Source organism: Strigops habroptila, chromosome 4 (genome assembly GCF_004027225.2).
Source record: "Strigops habroptila isolate Jane chromosome 4, bStrHab1.2.pri, whole genome shotgun sequence".
NCBI lineage: Eukaryota > Metazoa > Chordata > Aves > Psittaciformes > Psittacidae > Strigops > Strigops habroptila.
The window spans coordinates 85670760-85696622 of record NC_046358.1 but is presented as its reverse complement, the minus strand read 5'-3'; the positions used below and the strand labels follow the sequence as shown (position 1 = coordinate 85696622).

At 48.3% G+C, this 25863-nt stretch overlaps 1 protein-coding gene and 1 long non-coding RNA gene across 12 annotated transcripts in view; one reads left to right on the top strand and one right to left on the bottom strand.

Annotated features, from left to right (window-relative positions):
* TNRC6A (trinucleotide repeat containing adaptor 6A) overlaps positions 1–25863 on the bottom strand; it is a 65771-nt gene that overhangs the window by 33773 nt on the left and 6135 nt on the right. For 4 of the 11 annotated variants that reach the window (XM_030483241.1, XM_030483247.1, XM_030483243.1 and 1 more), the window contains exons 1-4: positions 13625–13792; positions 12950–12997; positions 10575–10610; positions 1499–1589 (exon numbers count right to left, since the gene is read on the bottom strand). In XM_030483241.1, coding sequence (XP_030339101.1) covers positions 1499–1589; positions 10575–10610; positions 12950–12997; positions 13625–13629 — 180 coding nt within the window. In that variant the 5' untranslated portion in view covers positions 13630–13792. Of the gene's footprint in view, positions 1–1498; positions 1590–10574; positions 10611–12949; positions 13331–13624; positions 13793–25863 lie in introns of those variants that run through there. The other 7 variants (XM_030483244.1, XM_030483249.1, XM_030483245.1 and 4 more) reach the window with 6 other exon arrangements.
* LOC115606786 lies at positions 14172–15895 on the top strand. Its single transcript, XR_003991001.1, has 2 exons — positions 14172–14241; positions 14755–15895. It is a non-coding gene; the product is annotated as an uncharacterized LOC115606786 (long non-coding RNA).

Here is a 25863-nt window from a genome sequence, read left to right as displayed (position 1 = left end):
CAGTAGTTCAAAATGTGGCCTCTTACTGACCTGAGCAGCAGCTTTTCAGGTTTCTTATTTATGCTGTTTGCTAAAAACAGCTGCAGACGGAGACCCTGCAAAGCCTCTTCTGAAGAACCCCACTCGCTGCACTGCATCAGCCACTGAGCTGAGAAACCAAACCAGGGCCAACACTTGCACCAGTGTATCAAACCCCCACCCCACTTCAGTTTCAGTTTTGCCCATTTTACCCTATTACGCTGCTTCCACCAGCCGTGTCCTTATCACCACCTGCCAGAAGGCAGCTCCTGTGCTTGGGGCCCTACATAACGCACCACCACTCCTCATCACACTCTTTGCTCAACAGATCTGGCTCAGAGCCGTATTTTGAAGGCTTGGGAAGTTGTGCATGCACTTCCAGCTCCTGGGTGCTGTATGCACAGCAGCTGCCTTTGAACCAAGTGTCCCAACCCCACGTGTATATTGTCATAAAAAGGAGACTGGAATACAGCAGTTGATGTCCCACAGAAGCTGCTCAGCATCAGGATGCAAGCGCAGAGCATGCCTTCTCCAAGCCAAGTGTCATACCTCTGACTGCTGCTGCTGTTCCAGCACTCCTTTTAGTTCAAATCATCATAAAACTACAGAATATATAAACCCAAGCATTGGCTTTCCCTTCCACAGCACAACAACATGATGCTCCTTCAGTTCTTGCCATGCCCATGTGCATGTTTAGAGCTTACCCTGGAGAGCTGGTAACCTCCTCCCCTCCCCAGCTCTGACTTAAGAACCAATTCACTGATCCATGAACAGCACCATGAGACAACCTAGAACTTCTCTATGGGTTTTTTTTGCTGTTTCTGACTACACACAGCACCCAAAGAGATGAGTGAAGAGAAAAGGTCACATTCCAAAATACACCAGTACTTGATCACAGCAAAATGCTTTAAAGGCTTTGCTGGAGAGCCTGTGGTTGAGAACACAAACCAGGATGTTCTAAAGAGACATATCCAGCATTAGTCAATGGAATCAGAGGAAACTGCCAAGCAGGTTCACTGTGCTCCCACCTGAAACGGACACGTTTACAAACAGATTTACAAGCTCCTCCCAAGCTCAGGGTCAATATTTTGAATCAATGGCCATGATGAATATCTTGACTGTAAACAGGCCTCTGAAGCGTTTACTCTGAAGCATTTCTGTGATGTTGCCACCCCAATACACCTTTGCTGTCAATATTTTCCTTTTTATCCACCTTCCCTAACACAAAGGGTCTTATGGCACGTGCTTCCATATGGCAGAAGATATAGTAAAGGAAAGATACAGCTGAAAGTCACTATCTTAAAGAGGTAATTTTATTCCACTAATAAATGCACTAACACTAAATAACTGACAGTACATTTAAAGCTTAGAACATGAAACAGCAAACACTTCTGAATAACCACAGCTGAACCAGTATTTACCAGTGATGAAACAAAAGTAACCCAGAAGCAGGGGGTTTATCTTTGAATGTTCAACATACCTTTTTTTGAGCAGCTTCCTTCTTCTTCTTGTCTTCTTTTCTCTTTTTCCTTTCTTCCATCAACTGTTCTTCCTCTTCTTGCACAAAATCCCTGAACCACACAGTTTGTAATTAACTCTCCCAAAATACAATCTGTACACACTTACATTCATTTTAGAACAATTATTTCACAGTGACACAAAAGGAACAGGGGAATTCTACTTCTAATTGGATAATATTTCTACAGGGACTATGCAAGCCGCAAGTGACACAACGTGAAGAGCAGATGCAGCGTCGGGCTATGTGTAAGAGTTCCTTTTTCCAAAAGTTACAATGAAGGCTCAGACATGAATTCCATTCAAAAGGCAGCACAAATTCAGATGTAGGTTAATCTCTTCCTGCTGTTGTGCACTGCTATGACTGAGCTCACACATCACGGCTCACCCAGCCGGGCAATGGGTTCCCTGCAGCCACAGAGACCCTTCGGTGCTGCCACCGGTGCCTGGACACCCATCAGCTCCCTGGTCCCAAACACCACCTCTGCCAAGAACCACCCCTGTGTGCACCGCCTGAGCACCCGCCGTGTGTCCGTAAGCACGGCACTGCTGACATGAAGCACACATGAACTAGATGGCGCAGGAGCTGAAGAGCATGGGCACACCAGAGCTGTCAACAGCAGAGCAATCCTGGAGCAACTTAAACAAGCAACAAAACCCTAACTTGACAAAAGTGAAAACAAACCCCATGGCATTAACCTAAAATTATTTAATACAAGGTTTTACATGCTAGAACAGAAGGTTTAGCAGCAACAGCACTCTGCGGATTGCACTGTTTAAAACCAGACTTCAGCCAAGGCAAGACGAAAGGCAGGACACGGGGAGTATAAAAAGCAGCAAGAACTGAAGATGTGCAAGCACACTTGAAGCCATCAGGGACTGCAGGGACTAAGATCTGACACAAATGTCAGGATAATGACGATAAACTTTTCTTTAAGGCCGTGCTTGGAGAGGTGCAGTGGTTCTTGGTGAGAATGAGAAGGACACAACTGACAGAACAGACCGTGGTCACGGGCAGGCACAAAAGCATCTGAGCTACTGGTGCAAAGAGCTTGTGACAACATGAATGTGCAAGTGAAGATCAGTTGGTTGTGTTGTACATGAGAATAAAACCAACTGCTCACAGAAAGGAGGATTCTGAAGTTCAGGAAGTAACAATAAAGCTGGATATAAACATGAAACAGTGGTAGCAGTTAGCTTTTGTTAGAACACGATGACAGGGAGAGGGAACATACAGTCACTTCAGCGTCTGAGACTCGGAGAACAAAGCCTTTCTGTGGACTAGAAAGCCCACCTGCGAGACAATTCTCTGCCCTTTCAGGGTCAGGAGCGTTTCTAAGTTCAAAGCTTGGAAGCTGTTGCCTCACCAACGCTGACCATAAAGTCAGGTGATGATTAACAGCTTGAAGATGTTTTTCCAGACCTCTTTCTGCAGCGTACATCTAGGCTATAACACACAGGCTTCCCATGTCCTGAATCTCAACACGAGCTCCACTGCACATCCACCCTTTCACCAGGCAAACCACGTCTTCAGACTAGTCCTAATTTCTGTGATACTCTGAGTGGGATGTGGGAGCAAACTCCACACGTGTTGAGTAAGTAAAGGAAGAAGACACCAAATTTACTCTTTGAATAACCTTAAAAGATCAGTACAAGTCCTCTCTTTCAAAGGAGCGTTTCATAAGCAGCTGGTGTTCTCCCAGGCTGTACACACTCTCTATCCCATCAGCTGCAGCTCAAGTAACAGGAGGTGCTTGGATTTAAAGCTGCTGTTGAGATCTCTGGGCAGCAAAACTGATTAGAGACACGGAGGTGATTTACTGTGGCAAAAGAAAAGGCCAAGAAATAACTCCTGGAAGGGAATGAACATCCCTGTTTGTGACAAGTGGTCCTGTCCGGTGTCTCTCTCCAGAATTCAGCTTTGGACATGAAAAGCACTGCCTTTGTCTTTGCCAAGATATATCTACATGGCAGAAGCAATGCCAATTGAACACAGTAAAAACCAAGACACTCTGCAAGTATTAGAACTTTCATTACTTATTTAGATACCTAAGTAACTGGTGAATTCTACTTTTCAGACAGCTCAAGCCCCTTTCAGAATGAGTGCAAGTGCAGGCATCACCCTGCTTTGGTTTTGCCTTTTTCCATTTTCAGTTTTTAAACCCACATGTGCCTCCCAGTTCCCAGGTGCCTGGTTCCACTGGGGCAGATCCATACAACTGCCTCCCTTTTTAATTAGACAGAAGCCGCCTTTCAGCACGTGCCTCCCACTGTAGTAGTGCCAGTGTAAGTGATACCCAGCAGCAGCTCAGCAGGTCTCCTCCTCACAGCAGCCAGCAGCTCAGCACCCTTTGCACTCTGTGTAACACTGCCCTGCTCTGGGAAGAGAAGGTACCAACCTCCTGCTGCCCACCTGAGCTCTACCTTTAAACTTTGAACCTGTTCTTTTGCCCATTGTGCGATTCTTCAGCAAGAAAAGTGGTTCCCCTCCGGCTAAGGTCAATGCTGTAATAACGATACTTGTATTTGAATGTCAAGTTGTGGCCACTTGGCTATTATTAATAGTGGTTTCAAACAAGGAGAGCTGTGGCAGTATTTTCACATGACATTCACTGTGGAAGAAAAGAGCCAGCAACACTTAAATTATTTATGGGGCACAGAAACTTCTGAGACTATTAATGTTAGCACACCAGGAAAAAAACCCTAGGACTGCATTTTGGGTAACTGACTGAAGCAGTTTTCTCCAATCTATTTTTATTACTACTAATACTGCCAGACAACAGCTATGCTTTATCTAGATGGCAAAAATCAATTTGTCTGGGGGAGGAAAGTTTTGTATTCACAAAACAAGTATTTCTTACTTAGAAATCTCTTTTCTGACTTCTCTCTGTAAACAGAGTCTTTGGAACATGGTTATGTGTGTCTGAAGAAATCAGTTTTCACCTCTACCTGTTGAGATCTTTGCTCTCACTGCAGATCTGATTTCATCCTCTACTTGTTTCTTTTCCCAGTGCTCCTTTCTGTTGGAATAACACTGATCTGTTGTACATCCAGCATCCCTTTTCTCCTCTCCCACTCTCAGGGTGACTTCCAAGTGCCCATCAGCTCATGCTGTGTGTCACCAGAAGCAGGCTGGCACCGCAGGCATTTACCAGAGGGAGAGCTGCAGCCTGCTCTGACCATGAGCAGTCAAACACCACCCGACTCCTTCACCCTGCACACACAGACCAGGCAGACCACTGCTCCCGAGAGCTTCCGCAGACCAGATGCTGTCTTTTAAGGTTCTCTAATAATAGAGAGCAAGTATTAGTTATTCTTTTTTAAAGGAATTGCTTCTGATGTGTTTAGGTTTGCAAAAAAACCCCTAAAAATGTTCTCTCTTAGCCCCATTTCAGTTGCACTGAAAATCACCAACCATCACATACACTGTGGCTCTTCTGCATTTGATCACAGCTTTATCAGCTGGCTATAAGATTCGCTGAGGACAGTCTCACTGGAAATGCAGTGCTGCACTTGCCATTAGGGCCCAGAAATTACCTCACGGACAACTAAGAGGTCACTCACGTACCCACAGAACGCAGCCACAGTCGGCCAGTTTCATTTAAAGCAACTCCTTGGATGCTTTGCAAATCTGAGGTAATGATTAACCTGCAGTGATACCTGTGCTCTGGGAAAGTGATGCAGAAGCTGGTTTTACCCCTCCTGCCACCTCCCCATGACATCCTCTTTCCCAAGGGGAGGGAGCATGCTGTGATCCAGAGTCACTGTTGTGCAGCATCAGCCTGTTCTGGTCGCTCTCCTTCCTGGGGTCCCCCATCCCCACGTCTCCCCAGCACTGGATGTGCACATCTGAACAGGAGGCAGTGTTCAAGACCAGGCTGGACACAGGGGCTTGGAGCAACCTGCTCTAGTGGAAGGTGTCCCTGCCCGTGGCAGGGGGTTGGAGCTGGATGAGCTTGAAGGTCCCTTCAACCCCAACCATTCTATGAGTGTCTGAAGTGTACCAATGCTGCAGGGTGAAACGTTGCTTAGGATTGTGGATGGGAACAAAACTTAATGCAGCCCTAATAACCTGAGAAGATTTCTAGGAGATAAGAGAGCCACTGGTGCTTTGCTTTGTGTGACAACTTTCCATGTGTCACATCCAAAACTACATGAACTGAAAAACTATTCCATGTTTAGAAGCTGTAGCACTTTCAAGAGCACGCAGAATGCAAAGTAGCATTTCACAGGAAAAAAAAAGTAACTCATCAATTCTGCTACAGCCACATCAACAAGATTAGGTTTTATTTTTGGAATACAGATGCCAACACGAACATACCAAGGTCTCTGGAATATTCTACCACAGCATCAGCTTTTTGTTCCCGCACAGGAGCCATAATTTCCTAAATGATGACACTGTGATCATTCTGTTTTCATGTATTTAAGAAAAACAGATTTCAGATTACACAGCCATGTCAGAAGACATGAAAACCCCTGCGATGAGTATCAGGACCTTAGCAACACTTGAAAAAAACCTACCCACCTACAGTTCATGCCAAATTTGTAAGAGTATTAGACTGTCATTGTAATGTTAATTCTCAGCGACTGGAAAACAGAACTAACCCACTGTACAGTCAAACAACAACAGCAGCAACACCCTTACTGCCCCTGCTCCTCACTGGAAACAGGATCTCTCCAGGAAGGCAGCCCTGTTCCCACCACCCTCCTGCATAAACATAAACCTGAGGTACAAATCCAGATTCACCTATAAAGCCATCACATCTGAAGCAGAGCTCCTGCGTTGCCATCTCTGACAGCTGAAGGTGCACACTCCCTTTATTCTCGCTAACACATTAACATAGGCCCTCAACAGACAGCAAATGATGGTATTTATGCCTCAGATTCCAGCACCCATTAGAACATACCACAAACAAGCTACATTTTTAATGCTACTCCTTGAGAAACACAAGTATTACGCAGTGTTTCCCATTTATCATCTTAGGCTTTAAGAGCCACCTTTTCCCGCTGTATTATTCTTTGTGTACAAACTATCAGCAGCTTCATGTTAGCTTATAGCACACAAGAAACACTGCAGGAATCTGGTCTCACAGTAACAAGACAAAGCCTGAAAACGAGGAAGTTCCTTTGCTGGGCTTTGCTCTACATCTGGGTAGGTTTAATCCATCCCCTTGTGTCAGAGGTGCCTGTCACAGCCCGCTCGGTCCCGCAGCTGGCCAAACGAAAAGCAACAACTGGGAACTGAATTTGGATTTATAACATGAAGATATAAACAGACCTCTGTTATCCCACCCAGCTTTCACTAAAACATACGTACAGGGAGTTTCCTTTTCTCTCTGTAGAGCTGGATTAGCTTGCTCAAGGTTAAGGTCTTAACAGAAATGCAATTCTGTATTTTTCAATTTAGATCAACTGAAAATGAAACACCCCACCACAAGAAATGCACATCTGAGGCTGGAGCAGAGGCCTGGGCTTTAAACAGCTTAACTTGAAAGGGGCTTTATGTTCAAATGAAACCGAATGAAAATGGATCTGATCTCAGGAGAGGCTGCACATCCACGGCTCTGAGAGGATACAAGCAGAAGCTGCCAGAAGCTGCATAACTTTAAACAGACAGAGCATCAGATAAATATTTACTGTTATTTATTGAAAATACCTTTTCTCCAGGTGTGCACCTCAGCACAATTCTTGTTTGTGTACGTGATAAAAACCAACAAGCTACCAAAACGCTTTCCTCAACTGACCCATTAAAATAAGTACTTTTTCATCTTCTAGGACAGTATCACTGGCAGGACAGAAATGCCTCCAGATTCTGGTCATCTTTGACAGCACATCTTCTCCTTCATCACCATCACAGTTGTGTGCTATGAAACAAGAGCAGCCACTTTCTGGTTTCCACAGCCAGCACTCCTCCTGCACTCCTCACTCCTCCTGCGTCTCAAGTTTTGCTGGTGCCAGTTTTATGCATGGCTTGCTTTGGTATTTGGCTTGTGAGCTGGAAAAAAGCTGCAACTCCAACGTGTAAACATTTCAGGTAATATTTATAGCAAATCATATTTCACTTATTACTTCATTCTTGAAAAAAGTTATATTAATCTTTAATTTCAAAAGCTCCAGCTTGGCATTGTAAAAATATCTGGGCTGAACCAGACTTATTTAACCTCTCTTCCTACGTTATGGAGGAGGAGAATCCAGGATACCCCTATTTTCCTTGAAGACACGCTGAGGATGTGATAATTACTGTCTCTGCAACATGTTATCTTCTGTTATAATATACAAAAGGGAAACATGTTATGCCACAATAAAATTACAATTCCAGTCACCTCATGAGGAAATTACAGTTATGAGCAGAATTCTGACACAAACTAAGACCTAAGACACAGCACTGCATTATTACAACTTGAACTCAGTATTTATCTCCCAGTGAAAATGCCTATGACTTGCACACAGCAAACTCCAACACCAAAACAAAGCAGGCTGCCATCCACCATGAACACGTTACCCGGTGTTCCCCAAACCAGAACCACCTACACAACGGCACTGTGCTCGCTGGCTTTCTGGGTTCTGCAAGCTGGCACTAACTGTTAGCTCTGCCCTCCACAAACGCTGCTCAAGCTGCCGCCAGCATTACAGATGCTCACACGCAGCACTTTCTGGCCAAGCAGACACCCTCAAACCCCCTCCAAACCCACATCACCCCACAAGATGGTGCTAGCATGGTTTAAAGATGCTGCTTCCATCCCAACAAGTGCTTTTAGAAGCCTTGAGGCTGTGAAGGGATTCTCCCAGAGGTGTTTCTGCGTCGGGTGTCCTCTGAAGCACCCCCAAGGCTGCAGACACGTTGGGGTCTGGTGTCATTGCGATGTCCCTCCATGCCGAGCAGAGGAGGGACCCCAGGTCATGGGTGTCACAGGGGAACTGCTTTGCTGTGGGCAAAGACCAGTGAAACCACGAGCCAGCCTCTCAGCAGCCCTTGTGCTAACTGAACCTGAAAAGATAACTACCAGGTTTTACCTTCTGCCCGGATACTACACGGAGTAAACGCAAAAGTAAGAATTAGAAGTGCTTACACACTGGGGCTTTTGAAAGCAATCTAAAAGCTTCTAGTGACAAATATAAAACAGGAATTTTGGGGGAAATAAACAGATTCTTTCCCTCATTTGCTGCTGCTCTTGTTATAAATGAACCTGCCATGCTACAGGTGCAACACTGCCAGGTAACTACATTTAAGGGTCTGGTATTGAAAGATCTCTCACAATTCTGCAAAGCCAGTAAAGATGGATGGATGGATGGATACACACATGCTACTACCTATTCAACCTGTGTGTGACATTCTACACTGACTGTCAAACATTGCTGAGGCTTTATGTTTTGATAATATTTCTGTATTGTGACCTACAAGGTCCCTAATCTTTAATTCTTTTTTAAATGATGCAATAACACACATGCCAATAAAAATGATCTCTGTGTCTGTTAAACCCCCAAAAGCTTTTCTACTAAACCATCACTGTACAAGAATTAACTGTAAAATGTGGATTTTGATTAAAAATGGAACCTCCAATTCCTTTGCCAATGCTTCCCACAAAACAGCAAACAGAGCACTCTCCAACTTGATGGAATAGAAACTAGTACTTTGAAGTTAACAAAGAAACAAAACCAACAAACCCCACCAGTGCCTTAAATGGAAAGGCTCTGGCAAGCAAAACCACTCAGCGTTTAACACAGGAGCAAAGGAAGCCTCAGGCACCAATAACAAAACAAAACCACTTTACACAAGTGCCTGTGTTGTTCTTTCCAGCTATTAACATATAGAAGAGGTGCTGCCAAGCTAAAAATTGAAACAATTACTCCAGTGAATAATTAATTTGTGTTTGTCAGCTACTTTCTGTTCTGCTTTTAGTACCTCGGTCTTTAAATTATCACCCTAAAAGTGAAGTGATCGAATTCTAACTACCACATCTCCCACTACCGACTGCTTGAACACCCTCACCTCTCCCACTCTGCTAATACCGAAGCTGCTCACCAGAACTAACTCCGAACTACAAGCACTGTAAATACCCCACAGTTCTGGAGCAGGATTTGTGTTAGTTTCACCCTGCAGTTTCATCAAAGATGTTTACTGCTACACACGCATATAAAAGACAAATCTCTCTCCCAAGAAGTTTATCATCTAAATACACAAGGCTTCAGTAGCAGCAATAAACAATCCCTATCTTCACTTAACAAATGGGGAACCGAAGGAGACAGATTAAACCGTTCTCCATAACCACACTGGTCACACCGGGTATCTGAAACAGATGCACAAACCCAAAGGACTGTTGAAGTCCAGCATCTTGACCCTAAGACCACCCATACTCCAGATTGCTTCAGTTTTATTACCATCCTATTAAGTACATGGCACAAGGGGCTTGCTGTAAGCCTAGAGAAACAGAAGGTAAATGCAAGTTACCTGATGGGGACAACCTGACAATTCTGCATGAGCTGAAAAGGTGTGTGGGGAGGAGAAAGGAATGTATGATTTTGCCTAAGTACCTCTAAAAGTCTTGAGAAGTATGAACAGATGCTGTCTCTTTGCAATAAACCCTTCCCATTTGCACAAGTCTTCCATAAGAAGTTTATTAGGAAAAAAAAACCCCAACAGAAAACCAAGAGCTTAAATATTAACAGAAACAACTCAATTTCTCACTGTTTCTCTACACCGCTATCACTGAGCCATCTCACTGGTTTCCTGCAGCACACAAGGAAAGCCTCATGGAAGTACGGTGGTTATTCTAACATGGAAGAGTAAAACAAATAAACCGTACAGTCAGAACTTAGGAGATACATGGATGGAATCTAGAGGTATGCATGGTTTTAGGTAAAAAGCTTTCTCTCCCAGAACATGGGCAGCCTGCAACCAATGCGGACAGAACCTCTGAAGCAGAAACACAGGTGAATGAAAGCAGTGGGTGAATCTTCCCTATGATTTGCATGCTCGTGAAGTGAGAGTCAAAATCCTCTGCTTGGGGAAAAAATATTGTAAACATATTGCAGATATTTACCTTCTCTCAGTTCCACATAAATGAGGCAGGAAAGCCCTGTTTACCAAACAGAAGTCAACAGTTAGTTCTTAAATCAGAAGAACTAAATGGTGATTTTTACTGCTCCTGAGTTTAACCAAATTTCTCCAGTCAGTAATGGACAGCTCTTGTCCAGCAGGAGACTGAACAGGCGACATTTAACTCGTAACAGGACACAACAATACAGTGTGCAAGAGATTCATCTGAATTACTGATGTAAATCACGCACTCCGCTTATTTCTGAGACCAGGAATATTTGCACAGGACCAGGCATGCAGGCATTTAAAAGAGAACACAGACCAAATGAAGCTTCTTTTCCAAAAGGCCAAACAAGCCAAATTGCTAATCCCGAGTTTAAAACAGTAGTCACTGTGACTGGATAGCGAGCTCTGGTAAAATCTAGAACACTTGTCCTATGGCAAACCCACAGTCCAGCAATATTCCCAGTAAGATAAAAGAAGAATATTTACTACCCATCAGTTTATAAGCCCAGACTCCAAAGGTGACTTCAGCACGTCCATGAGGCCACACCAACGTCCCCTGGAGCTTACAGTCTATATATACACTGCGCAGTTTTAGATTAAGAACAACTGTAGCACGGGTCTATTTGCCTTTCCCAGGAAAAGCTATTTGCTCTCTTACGATTTGACGAGGTCACTGCAAATTTAATAAGATCGTAAATAATGACATTAGAGAAAGAATGAGGGCTATCTGCTGAGTTCTACAACTGCAAAACTATTAATCAGGCCTATCCAGGGCAGGCAGGCCACGGCTTTATCAGCCTGTGTGCTCTCATGGTGAAAAATCCCTCCCTAAACACACGCAGGTTTCTGAAAACAACCGGTGTATTAATGTTAACTTGAAACTAGTTCTTTTAAACACATAAAACATAGACCTCTGTGTCAGAAAACACACGGACCGTTCCAGATCAGAGCTCAGTGAACCTTGTTCTGTCCCCATGCCCCAGCAAGCGCTGAGTTTCAGCAGTTGTACAGGTCACTTTCTCTTCTGTCACTACCTGTCGCGCCTGCCAGAGCGACCAGAGACCTGTTAAGATCAGGAAAACTGAGATCTACCGACTTACTAAGACTTCACCCAAATATTGTTCTGAAGTCAGCACTCTGTCCATCCCAAAATCGCTCCTGGCATCACGTCCACATCGAGTGCTTTCCCCAGCACACCAACAGTTTCCTTTTTTATTTACCTTTTGGTACCTTTGGTGGACAGATTCCTTCAAGAGTTGCAGTTTAAAATCACTCTCTTCAAGCAAACCCCATTTAACAGTGACTTTCACACTGCATTTAAAAGCAATATGCTCGGTGTATCTTAAAGACTGTATATATTTCAGCAACAAAACGGGAAAAAACAGACATGCTTATTACCAAAAGAAAAGGATGACACACACCGCCAGCAGGGGAGAGCCAGTCAGTTTTCAGTGTAATCACAAATCAACTTGGACACTGGAGACTGATTAGACACGGTAAATAAGAAAAGGTGCCAGAAACGAATATTCTATCAGGGTTTCAGCAGATCTCAAACAGCCCTAGTAGAAGGCCCTTTGAAGTTCAGTTTCAAAACCCCCTTTAGGGTCTGATTGAAAAAAGAACACAAAAAGAAAGCAGGACAAAAGGCAAACCCAAAGAATGCAAACAACGGAAAGAGGTAGGTATGTGCAAGAACGGCACCACACTAAAAATAAACGGTGCACAGGAAATAACTTCTGAAATACCAAAGGGATGGATGCTACTGGCACAGAATTCTTCATTCAGCATAACTCTTTTCCTGAGCTAAGGAACCGAAAAAAGGAGCTGAACATTCTGCAAAGCTCTCAAACAGGAGCTACGCACTCATGGGAAACTCACCGTCTTCAACTCCTCATGGAAAAAGAGGCAAAGAGCTAATAGTTATATGGCAACACACAGTTTATTCGAGCTCAAAGCAAGTTTCTTGCCGAAAGCAACTATTTCTTGTCTCCCAATAATATTTACCTGAACTTTATAGAAAAAACCCCCCAAACCAGGAAAGCCTTTAATTGAATTTTCAGTTATTGTTGGGTGCCACATGTTAGGACAGAAAAGTAAGTTATTCTTCTCTTCAAAAACCTGCCCTATTAAAGAAACTCTATTCTAGAGCCTGATATTGTTATTATGTAAATAAGCCACGTTAAAAAGGTGTTTATAGAATTAAATAAATTGCAGGGATTTCTCTATGCAGCAGAGGACATTTTCAAATTCAGGGTGTTTTTTATCCTTACAATTAACACGAGATTAAAGCTCCAGATTAAGCCCACAACGATTTCTAGCCCAAGGCCAATTCTTGTTCCAAACTGTAGGAGTGAATTTAAATGAGCATCTTACCTGCTTAGTTTTCTTTCGACTTCTTTGGTAGCTGTAGCTTCCAATTCTCTGGAACAGAAAGCGGTGTTGGTTTCCATGTCAACAGTAATGCAGCACAAGGCAAAAAATAAACCAGGAGCGGGGTTAAGATGCCCTCGGGGCTCCCAATGCGGGTTCCTCCGGAGCAAACACAGGCTGCAGAGGACCCCAGCGATGTTCACGCAGGGGCAGGGAGGCGACGGGGCACGGCCACCGCCAGCCACCCCATCCTGCGCTACACACCCGAGTGCTCGGAGGAGAACGATTCTGCTGCATCACTTCATCCGACAACTTGTCCGGCACCCGCACGCCCGCCCTGCCCTGCCCCGCCACCACCGGCGGCCACAAAGGGCTGCCCGCTCCGCGGAGCGAACAATGCCGCGCACGGCGGGTCAAAGCTCAGCCCCGCGGGGAAACCGCTGCCTCCGGGCGCACCCCCCCGGCCCGAGCCGCTCCCGCCCGGGCGGGCTCCGCGCCTCAGCCCCGCGCCCCGCTCCCGCCCGCGCCGCCGCGGGGCTCCCCCAGCCGCCGCAGGGCCGCCCCGGGGCCCCAGGGGCTCCCGCCGCCGCCCGGCCCCTCCCCGCCCGCGGCCGCCGGGCCCCCGCTGCGCCTCGTCTCGGCGGCTCCCGCCCTTGCCGCCGCGCGGCCCCGCGGTACCTCATGTATGTAAAGTGCTCGGAGTCCGTCCCGGCGGGGCTGCGGCGCGGGCCCGGGCTGCCGCGGCGGCTCTATGCGGGCTGGGCCCGGCACTGCGGAGCGGGAGGGCCCGGCAGCTGCTGCAGCACCGCCGCCATTTCCTGCCTCCTCACCCGGCCCGGCCCGGCCCCGCCGCACAGGAACCGAAACCCCGCCCCGGGCAGCGCTTCCGGGGCACCGCGCTGCCCCGACATGGCGCCGCAGCAACCGGCCCTGGCAACGGGGCGAGGCGCCGGGCCTGGCGCTGGGGCGGCACCGCGATGGGGGCGAGCCCCGGCCCCCGACACCGGGACTGGCCCCTCCGAGCTCCGCGCCGGGGCCCGGGGACGGGGCGACCCTCTTGATGCGGGCCGCGTTCGGTCCCAGCACACACCCGCCGTTCCTGCCGCTCGCTCCTCCAACACCCCACAGCGCAGGGCAGCGAGCGGGGCAGGACGGGGCACGGGCAGGGCACAACACGCATCTGAGCGCATCTTCCCCTGCATGGGCAGCTCGTTCAGGTGTGGGGTGCCTCCGGTGCGCTGTTCCCGACTTTGGGGTGTCAGTGACTACACTGATGGAAAAATAAGCCTTAATGTGTAAATAGCCACCACAGCGTTAGACAGACCGGTCTCGTCTCCTTCCACTGGCTTTACTAGGCAGAGGGAGGGGATGGAAAAGTACCCAGCGCTTGCGAACTGAGGTAGAAATTGATTTATGTGAACACACAGCTTAATCCCCAAAGTACACAGAGAGAGTCTAACGTCAAATACATGAAATGAAGAGCGAGGGAGGGATGAGCCGGGTCCGTGTTACTGCGCTTGGCTTCGGCAACAGTATCGCAGAAATTAATTTAGAGAAAGCAAACGAGTCAAAGGACTGACAGGGAATACGGGAAGATAATGAAGAACCACAGTGCAAGAAGTCCACGCGATATAGAACGGCAAGAAAGCATTTTTTAAGTGCTTTTGACATTTTAAAGTGTTATTACTGGCACCAATAGGAAATGTAGAGTAAGAAGCTTGCTTAGAATATTACTTTGAAACTCCTGAGTCCATTTAACGTACCTGCATTTGAAAACCTTATGGCTCATTTCTGCTTCCGATTTCCAGTGCCTACAGCAAGATGCAGATGCAGCAAACTGATAGTAAATGAGTGACTACGGATAATGAGTTTCTGCTTAGAAACGGAACTGAGAAGGAGTTAGTGCCATACCAGGAACACCGGTAGTGAGGGTGTATCACACTTGTAGCTGCATCTCTGCCAAACAGCCTTAAACAAGCTATTGAGCTGCATCAGACTGGCTGTATGCTGCCTGGCCGCAGGGCTGGGTTACTCTGGTGCAAAGCTGTCACTGGGGTGGCTGTCACTGCACCGAGCTCTGAAGTGCTGGCTCAAAACACCCCAGCAGCCTGCACAGCTGCCCTCCAAGGGAATGGTGGTTATTGGAGGTGCTACAGAACTGCTCAGGACTTTAATTCTCTTCTCAGCTCCCACTGTTCTCATGGAAATAAGCATCATCCTGTCTGCTCGGCTGCAAGAGCTACCGAGGAAAGGGGCTTTGTTAGCATAGGGAAGTTCTTGGTCGCAATTTGCATCAGGCTTGCGCATAATCACAAGCATTCCTGTTAATGCTAGTTGAGAAATGAATGCTGTTTTATTCACCTGCGCAATAAATGGATGCCCCGGACAAATGAGCAATCGTCTCTGGAAATCTGCTGCAATATCAACTGTCTTTCTGCCAGCACAAAGGGAGCTGGGCATTTTTCAGCTGAAGAAGATCCTACATTATTAAAGATAAGCATTTATGACAACGTAGCATAGCCAGTAAGGGTGTTTTTGTCCTCTTCTTGGAGGCTTAATAATAACAGCGTGCACTGCTGTGAGCCAAACATGCACATGCTTAAAGTGATTGTGTTATCTTTGATGTACTTAAAAGGGCACTGACAAATTGAAACTGGTTTCTCGGCTTCTATTAATAACTCATAAGTTAATTTGGCCTTGTTTATTTTTGTTCATAAGAAAAAGTTGGGATTGCCATGTAATAGTGTATAACTGAAAGTCATTATTTCCTGACGTGTGATTCAGCTTCCTGTTACCGTTTCATTCACAGCAGTTCTGTTTTATCTGCCTTTAAAGGCTTGATGTAGGAGGACTGCTGTTGAGTCTGTCCTCAGTTAAGAAGGCTAATAAATATTATGTCATTTCGTTAACTGCATTATGCCACTGTCAATAAAATTCATAGTCAAGGTCTGCAGCTTTCTTTATTATTTTAGATTGTTCTCTAATTTTATTTATGCACATGCTCCTAGCAACTAGACCGCTGCAGCGATTGCTTCAATTCTGCCTGTAAATACTACAGCTGGTTGTACACTGTCAGCAGATCCTTTGCATTTACTAACCCTCTACTACTTACCCCTCCATCTCCTCCTTGCATTTGAGTGGCTCCAAAGCACTATGGTCATACATGAAATTAGGAATAATGAAACCACTATTCAAGGGCAAACAGCCTGCCGTGCATCCAGGCAGCTGCCAAGGATGGATCTGTGCTGTTACACTTTCACCACTCGGGAAACATGCCCTTCTGGGCAGTGATCCCCAAATACCTTTACCCAGCAACAGCAGCCTCCATCTGCCCCCTGCCAGCCTGGCACGCACCCGGGTCCTCCCGCCTCCACATCCCCATTAGCTTTTTAATTAGGATTTCTGTGCAATCAGAGCGAGAGACTGAGCTGCGGGAGGCAGGAAAGGCACTGACTGAAAACAGTTCAAACCGAGCTGGCGCCATTTCAGTGCTTCCCATCCCCTCCACCCTTCCCCTTCATCTGCAGTTTGCTGTCAGGGCTCCACGCAAAATGAAGGCTTCAGCGCGGAGCTGCAAAGCCGACGCGTTGTAAGATACTTTCTGCCTAATGTCGGGGGAAAATAAAGCAAGGGGCTGCCTTTTTCCAGGCGGCCTGAGAAGGGCAGGCCTGGGAACTTGAGGATTTGCCATCAATAACCCTTTGCCGCTTGTTCCATTCAGCATCATTGCACAGAATGAAGACACTGTCACAAGAAAACAGATTGTTTTCAATATTGCACTTGACTTAAACAATCTAAATGAGCTGATGCGACAGACAAGGGAAAACAGTCTTCTCGTTAACACAGAGGCTCTGTGTGCTCCTCTGCTCGGAGGCTCATTTCCTTGTTCACTGTAGAGGCTTCATTTACAAGATTTAAAAATAGCCCAGGCGATGGTAAGAAGTGGTGATCTGAAGGTACAGAACAGCAGTGCTTACTCATGAAAACAATGCCTGCCTGGGAGCCGCTCCGTTAAGTCAACCGGACTCTTTATGTTAGCGAGGAACAGTTGGGTCTCTGTAAGATCCTTCATTAGGAGGAAGAAACCCCAAATGACGAAGTTGGAAGTCGCTAACACAAAGCATTCGGCTCGCCTTCTAACAGAGCTGGGAAGCAGCAGCATCTTGTGCTAAGGCTTGTGATTAAACAGTCGGTGCCTGCTTCACAGGCTGCGGCAGCAAACAGCCATTAGATCTGTGCTCAGGAGAAGCAGCAGTGCTGCCTTGCCTCCAGGCTCCCTTCCCAGCATTATCACCCTCACACAGAGTGATCCGAGCAGGGGACAGCAGGCACTTGGGGTTATTAAATGAGAATTTAATCCTACCCTTTAAATCAGAAAAAAATTATAAAAGATAAAGAATTTCCCTGTGCTTTACCGCTAGTGCAACTTGCTTCCCCTGATCTGCGCTTGGGAAGGCTGCCAACTGCAAAATGGAATCGCTGAGCCTGGATTTCACTCTGCGTCCAGCCAATTACGCCAGCCGCACATCCCCGGCCTCTCAAGTGGTGCAGTGCAAGAGACGTTTCCAATCTCCATTTATTTACCAGGCCTGCACTGCCCTCCAAAAGGAAATCACACCGATGGGCTCATTGCGGCTTCCCCTTTTTGCCAGTCCCTGCCCTCCGTTACTGTTACAGCACAGTCCAAATTAATGGAGGAGGCTGGTTCCAGAGTCTCCCCTGCTCTGAAGGTTCCCCTCGAGGTGCTGCCACCACGGTGGGGTCCGGCCGTGTGTCTCCTGGGCATTGCGTGCCACTGCATCCAGCTCAGCCGATTTTGCCTGCACGGAGTCTGCCGGGTCACCATGTGCTGGTGTCCCTTTCACAGGCATGGCTGTTTCGAGCTTGTTTTTAGGTCCTTTCTAAATAAAAAGACAATTTCAGGAAGTAGTGGGGCACTATCTCGAGGGCCCACAGAGCTACAAAGCACTGCCCTTCTTCACCACCAGCAAGATGTGGATGATGCATGCAGGACCCTCCAGTCCCAATATTTGTCGTGGACTCCTGCAAACACTGATGTTCACGGGGGAAATGGCTTCCCCCACCTTCAACCCCCCAGCTACACCCAGGGCAGAGCTCAGACCCTTCCACCAGCATTGATCCGGGCTGGTGAATTGGTGAGGGAATGAGCCAGTTCTCCAGGGAAACCATCAGAGCCACGGGAGAGGGACGGGAGCTGCAGTGGGCAGCTCCCGCCCTCACCCTGAGGGATGCACACCGTGCCTGGCCGGTGGCTGCTGCTTATGTACATCTGTCCTCCATCATGTTTAACAGGAGTAAGCCTCTCTGTAATCAATGCTTATTGATTGCCTAACTCAACAACCACCCTTCCTCACACAGCACCAGATTAACAGATCTCGCTTCTATTGCACTTCTCGCTGACAATAGCACAAACGATTTCCACTCTGCCACAGACCGTTTCTTTTTGTGCCAGCAATATTCTCTGGTTTAGGCTTCAGAAGGCAATTCGTCTGCTGAATTTCCTAATTACAGAGAATAAAATGGGGCCAGAACGTACTTTAGCAGCAGCACCAGAGACCACAGCATGAGCTCTGGCACTTGTTACCTCCGGGGACTGTCTGCAGGTGGGGAAGTGTCCTCCTGCAATGTCATGCCCGTGCTGCCAGTCCATGCCTGGGCTGTGGATCTCCACTAGTGGATCTCCGCTAAACCACACTGATACAACAATGTGTGCACATGCATACTTTTGCCTGTATCTCTGCACACTTAAGCAGATGTGTAATATCATCACATGTTCTTAGCCTTGAACTCCACCAGAAACAAGGATGGATACTGCAATTAATGGATCACACCCTCCAGCAGGTTGGTTTCACCCTGCATTCATCAGCGGGAGCAGGAACTGCAGGAGGGAAGAAGCAGTTGTTCCAGTGGTCCAATGTTCCAAGTTGCTCAGAGAAGCTGTGGCTGCCCCATCCCTGGCAGTGTTCAAGGCCAGGTGGAATGGGGCTTGGAGCAACCTGGTCTACTGGAAGGTGTCCCTGCCCATGGTTGGAACTGGATAAGCCTGGATAGCGGGAGATAGAAGGAGAATATCCCCCCTGCTTGCTCCTGCCCCTCTGCAGCAGGCACAGCCACATCTCTGCAGGCTCACAGGGTGATCCGTGCTCTGTGGGGCTATTCCCCGGCTACAGGTAGGAGCCAGCCGCAGGTCCGCTGAGCAACCGCACCTTGGCTGCGGGCAAGACAGAAGGCAAAGAAACACGGTGTTCTCGGCTGATTGAATCACATCTATTTCTGAGCAGCTATTTCACCAAGAACACAAAGGCTGCTTTGAAATGGATGCCTGGCCTGGCTGCCTGCCAGCGCCGAGCAGGAGACAAAGCCTGGGAATACAAATGCAGCGCTGGAAGTGGCGAGCCGAGGATGCCGCTGCGGCAGGAGCGCGCGTTGCCATGGGGACACAGCGGAGAAAGGGCCCACAATGGGATGGACTGGGAGCCACTGGAGCCACCAGAGCCAAGAGACAGGGCCCCTGGTCCCTCCAGCACCCCCAGAGAGGAGGGTTGCACCCAGGACCACATGCCAGCTCTTGGTCACTCTGGTGCCCGGGACTTGGGCTGTCCCAGTGGGTGAGGATGGAGAAGGGAGTTCTCGGAAAGCACATGGGCTTTACACAGAAAGGTGGGAACTTGGGGGTCCTCGTATGGCTGCCAAGCACTGGGCTGGCCCGTGAGGTGCCCCATCACAGTCCTCATCCGTGACCGAGGGACCAGGCAGGAGAACAAGGCAGCTCCATCTATGGATAGTTTGGTTATAAAAGATCAATGGCAGCCCTCACCTGGGCAAAGAGTCTCAACTCGGAGGAAATTCGCTTTCTCCAAACTCTGCAGCTCTCTGAATGCGATGTAAAACGTAGAGAAGCAAGGTTGCAGTGAAGGAGAGCTGCAGGGATGGCTCTCTGAAGATGAGAGCCTTAGGATGGGGCAGTGAGGGCAGGTCAGGCAGGAGAGGGGCCATCCGGCAGCGAAGCCCAGCCTCAGTGTCAGACTGTGGATGAAAGAACTGTGGGAAACAGAAGGTGAGCCCATAACCCCTGAGGATTGTGACCAAATCAGAGTTTTATACATTCAGATCATTAGAAAGGCAGTGTTTAGGCTCTGTCATAGCCATGGGTTAGGTGGGGGACAGGATGGACCCTTCCCCAGGGGTAACTCAGGAGTGAATGGAAGTATAAATCCCTGCGCTCTTCATAAATCCTGAGGCCCTTCCCAGCTTCGCAGAGCAGGTAAGGGAGAAACAAGCCATCATTGTTTAAGCAATGGGAGCACTCAGGTGCTGTGTGATGGAGGCTGTATAAATAGCTAGAGAGACAGATTAGACAGAACAGAGCACAGTCAGCACACGACAAATAATAAACGAAGGATAAGAATCCCCAAGGAGGCACTCTTCTAATAAATGACATTTTGATCTATAGCTCTAACAACTCGTCCCAAGCCATCATGTACTGAATTAAGAAAAGGAAACCCGTAACCTGCCCTGTCAGTCCTGAGGAGGGTCAGAGAGGCATAAATATAGCTGCGTGCAAGGTAATGAAGACATTTACTGCGCTCACAGAGGGCCCGTTCTGCCAGAATTCCTTGTCAGCTTTACCTCTGATAAAAATAACCAGCTGGGTCTCTATTTCCAGTATTGAAGTGTTGATGCTCTGCAGCCCGGCCCTGCTGCTGCCACAGGCAGAGGAGCCAGCTCAGCCCGGCCCCGTGCTCCCTCTATTCCTGCCCTTTGGTCTCTGCAGCATGTAGTGGAACAAGAGCAAAAGCAACCTGGATGTCTTCACAGTTGTAATGAACTCCTTAAGCAGGCTGACATCTCAAGACTGGTATTTTTCCATTTAAATCAAGTCCACTGCCCTGTCAAGTCCGTTGTCTTCTGCAGAGGGGCTGAACATCACCATTGGTTCCAGGGGGTCGTGGTAGACTAGGCTGTGATTGCAATTGTGGGGCCAAAGAGCCATGTCCCCACCAAATCAGTGAACAAACACCTCCTCCCAGCCCTCTAACAGCAGCCTGAGCCTCTGAGCGTCCACCTCTGGGCCTCACTTATGCTTGTGTAGCAATCAAAACTTGATTTATCTTACTTCAATTAAAGCTAAAAAATTCAGCAGCCTTCAATTTCTCTCATTGCTTTGCAGGGGGAAAAAAAAAAAAAACAGAATAAAGTGAGAGGCTGGAAAGAAAGGCTTTTGAAATAAACATGTGCTGGTTCTGTTGGCTTTTATTTAATATATGTAGCCCTTTTCTTAAAAGAAATAATTATGTTTCAAAACCTCCTTTCCCCGTTCAGAGCGCTGCCTCTTTCCACATTAGTGCTATTTGCATGCGCCATCTCCTCCTACCCTTCAATAATTTAAACCTTCATTTTTTATTCACTCAGTTGTCAGATTCATTTACATATCATATATCTATATTTAACTCCGAGTTCGCTCGCCTCCTCTCTTTTTTTCCAACAGGAAATAGATTTTCCTTCTAATTTAACAACATCTCGGGAGCAGCTGGCTGTGAGAACATCACTTACACTCGTGTCAGTGGGCAGAGGTGCTGAACTCTGCTGGGTGGGAGGCAGAGGTGCTGACCAGAGCTCACAGCCCCCATGGCCAAGCCGGTACCTTCATCTCCTCCATGGGAACTGGGCTAAACCCGTGTCCTTTCTGTGTGCATGGAGAGAAAACCCTGTCGCTACCTCCCCAGGCCAGGGCTGGGGCATCGCTCCAGGCTTGTGCTCAAATGTTTGCTGTGGTTTGGCAGCTCTGCCTTCATTAATAGCTCGATGCAATTAACGTGATTGCTGTTAACACTGTATTAATTGTTGGGTTTGCGGAGCGAGGAGCCTGCCCTTGTCCAAAGCCCCTCTCCAGGTTTCCTGGAGCCCCTTTAGGCACTGGAGCTGCTCTAAGGTCTCCCCTTAAGGAGCCTTCTCTTCTCCAGGCTGCCCCAGCCCAGCTCTCTCAGCCTGGCCCCAGAGCAGAGCTGCTCCAGCCCTCGCAGCATCGTCAGAGGGCTGGATGATGTCCCAAGCCATCATGTACTGAATTAGGAAAAGGAAACCTGTAACTTGCCCTGTCAGTCTTGAAGAAGGTCAGAGAGGCATAAATATATACACACCTATGGCTGCTGATATTGGTGAAGAGCAAAAGCCCCTTTCCCCTGCCCAGGCTTTGCTCTTGGACCACCCTGGCCTCACCAGGATAGCATCACAGGCCCTTAAAAAGTATCCCTGTGGTGCCAGGATAAAAAGACATGTAGCAGTGTCTGATCTGTCCCGTAAGCGCAATATCATGGGAGCAAAGGGTTATGTTCCACAGGAAAGGCTTAAAACCTGTGAAGAATAAACAGCATTAAAGGCAGTTTGAAATAGAGGACATGAATGAGAAAGGGGTAAATCAAAGTGTCGGCCACTGAGAAGAGGCTCAGATCCCACTCCCTCATTTTGCACATTACTAGAAGAAGGAGTGAACTGATACCAGCCAAATGAGCCCTCTGGACCCGGTGCTTCAAGTTAATGAGCTCCCCTTGAGCTCTTCCCCGGAACGGAGCCTCCCAGCATCTACCCTTTGCCACAGCCCCTAATGAGCAAAGCCACCGCCATCTATCTCCATACCAGAGGAGATGGCTCCTGTCTGACACTCAGGATTTACACCCTGCCCTCAGTGCAGGGACACCCTCACCCCACTCAGCAGCAGGGTATAGCCCCATCCCAGGTGGGGCTCTGCCTGGGGACCTGCAGCATCTCCAGGTAGAGCCAGCTCAGCCTCTTTCCAACCCAGGGACCCCATTGCAGCAGGCACAGGGGTGTGCTGGCCACGGCAAAGGGGCTGCAGGGCCCTGGCACCACTGACATTGTAAAAGCTGGGATGGTTTGGTGGTCGCTGCCTTCACAATAAGCACTGACAGCTCACCCAGCGTGTTCCTGCATCCCCTGGTCCTTCAGCACCAACCTTCAGCTGAGCCGGTGTGTCTGCCTGGTTCAAAAAGAACCTCTTGTTCCAGAGGAAATTGCTTTTCGTGCCCCCAGGAACCTCTTTGCAGTCTTTGTCGGGAGATTTCAAATGGACTTCAGTGTGTTATTAAAATTCTCCTTCATAATTGCCCTGTGCAGGGCTGTGGGGTGCGGGAAGTGCAGGATGGGCTCCATCACTCCCTCTCTCCATCACTCCATCCCTCTCCTGCTATCATGCTTAAATTAACATGGATTTTTTTGTAAATTGAAGACTAATTTTCTCTTGGGAATAGATCATTAAATTACAGAACACTAATGAAAATTTACAACATCTGAAGGGGGGCAGAGGGAGCATTCTGTTGGTGTTTTGCCCTTTTTTCCCAGGCCTGGCTGGCCATGGCTGCAGCTGGCAGAGTGAAACTGCTGCATCCCAACCCGGAGCTCAGGAGAGGAGCCGGACACATCCATGGTGCCTGGAGGACCAACAACACCCCAGCCCATGGAGAAATGGGTCTGCAGCCCCTGAAGGAGGCAGCAGTGGGGGACAAGACCCCTCCATCCTCTCATGCCAGTTGTCGGAGCTCCCTTGCCGTGGAGAGCTTTGCTTCCCGAGCCACTGCTGCAGGCAGCGTGGGGCTCCTTCACCCCGTGCTGTGCCCATCACCCCTCCTCAGGCCTGCCCTGCAGCATGGCAGTGACCATTGCCCTGGCAACGGCGCTGGCTGGAGATGCGATGCATCACGGAGGTACTAAAGAACAGTCCCACTTGACGGCTGTATTTTTCCAGTCGAGCTCAGTTTCTGTGGAGCAATGAGGCTCAATAGATCTGGGAGCATGGAGCTGCCTTCGGAGGGGGGGGCACACTTGGGAGCATTATGTCTGGGGGGCTCGGAGTGAGGAAATGCAGATTTCTTTATTGCTTTGATCATGCATAATTTAAATATTCAAACTACTCTGGAATCCATTGAATTATACATGAATTGCACAGGCAGCAGTTTTGTAACTCCTGGAAGACATGCAGGGTTTTTTCCTCTCCCTTCAAAACCTTCTCTAACCTTAAAAAACCCAAACCAGTCCCAACCCAAATCACCTCGAGAACAGCCCCATGGCCGGTAATGCCATCGAATTAATGAATGAGTGATTTGGTGATCATGGCTTGCTGCTGGCTGTAACTGCCTCTGTTTTATAGCGGTGGTTAGGGTCCGTGTAGCACAGTGAGCAGGCTCCTGTGAGCCTTGCCCCCATTGGGTGCTCCAGCACCGGCCAGGGCTGTGGACCCCACAATGTTGGGATCATCCTGGACACAAAGCTCATGGAGCACTGGTCGTACAAGAGGCTGAGCTCCAGGGCTGGGTATCCGGGGTGGTTCTGAGCCCCTGTCCTGAATTCCGAGGCCAGAGAGCCCAAACCAAAGGAGGTTCTGTCCCAGCCAGTGACCACGAAAGCAAAACCTTTCCTATTCCAAGAAGCCAGAGCCAAGTAAACTAATCCCAGGGCTGGGCATAGATTAATCTCTGCCTGTACCAATAGGAAAGCCATGGCTGTCTAGAAGAAGTCAAGGCCAGGAGCATTTGAGATGGACTCACAGAGGTGCTGTGACTGTGGTTGGTTCTTTATGCTGTTGCACTCACTGCTGCCGCCCTGTGCTGGCTGCACCACCACAGCTGGGAGCACTGCCACGTGCTCAAGGAAGGGAGGGACTCTGATGAAGCCTCCCTGCTCACCATCCCTCCTTCCTGGTCCGATTTTCCATGGCACTTTAAACCCCATGTGTGGGATGTGCTGCACGCGTCTGGCCCTCAGACAGAGGCTCGTATCTGTCAGCAGCCAAGGACCAGATGTTGTGGGAGGGAAGGACCCCTCCAGATGTTGCTGTGCACATCCCTGAGCACACTGCACACTGACAGCGCGGGCACGGCAGGGCCATGGTGCTGCTGAGAGGCAGCGTGTTGCCTTCCATGGGCAGGGAGGGATGAGGCAGGGAGAGCTCCAGGGTCCCGCCAGCAGCCGGGCCCCAGCCTCTGCTTCTGCTCCAGCCCCGAGCTGGGGGCACTCATGGGAGGCAGCAAGTGAAACCCACCCAGAGAACCAGGACTAGAGAGCTTTGCTCTTTCCCAGCACGGGCTGACATGCAAATGCTGGACCAGACACTGGCTTTTCTCTCGCACCTTGTTTTGCTTCCACAGGTCCCACCTGGTTCATCACTCGCTGTGCAGCTGATTCCCAGGAGAGTCTCATGGAAGCAACTCCAGGTCCTGTTCAGCTGGAACTGAACTGTGTGTTCAGTGGTGAGTGGAACACAAGGTGTACAGCACAACGAGCCCAAACCTGCCCCTACCAGGCTGAAGACACATTAGTTAAAGCCTGACTGAGAAACACTTTCCCTCCCGGACTGGCCTGTCCCTTGTTTCTGATAGACCCAGTGATGAGGCTCCCCGGCAGGGATGGAGCCAGGCAGTGCTCTGTGTCACTCCAGATCCTCATTTCCAGGAGAACCTTTCCCAGCCCAGGAAGTTCTTTGGGGAACAAGAGAGAATCGGGAAGAGAAGCAGGGATACGGAAGCCCTGTTTGCAGTCTCTCCTTAGTTAGCTCATTCTTCATTATCCTTCCCTACCCTTTTAATTTCTCTCTAAACTCAACCAGCTATTGCTGAAATAATTAATTGGAACAAAATTGCCACTGTAGGAGAAAAGAATGATTAAACCTATCCAGCGGACAATGGGGCAATCACAGCCTAAGCATCTAATTACAGGGTTAGAGAGTGTGGATGCGGGGATAATAACGGCGCCTTGTGTAAACTGTGTGGCTGGATGAGCGGGGAGGAGGGCCCGTGCTTGCCTTCACTCCAGGTTTAGTGCCTCATTCCTGGAGTGAAGATACAAATGCAAGAAAAGATCATCAGGGGCACAAAGGTCTGTGG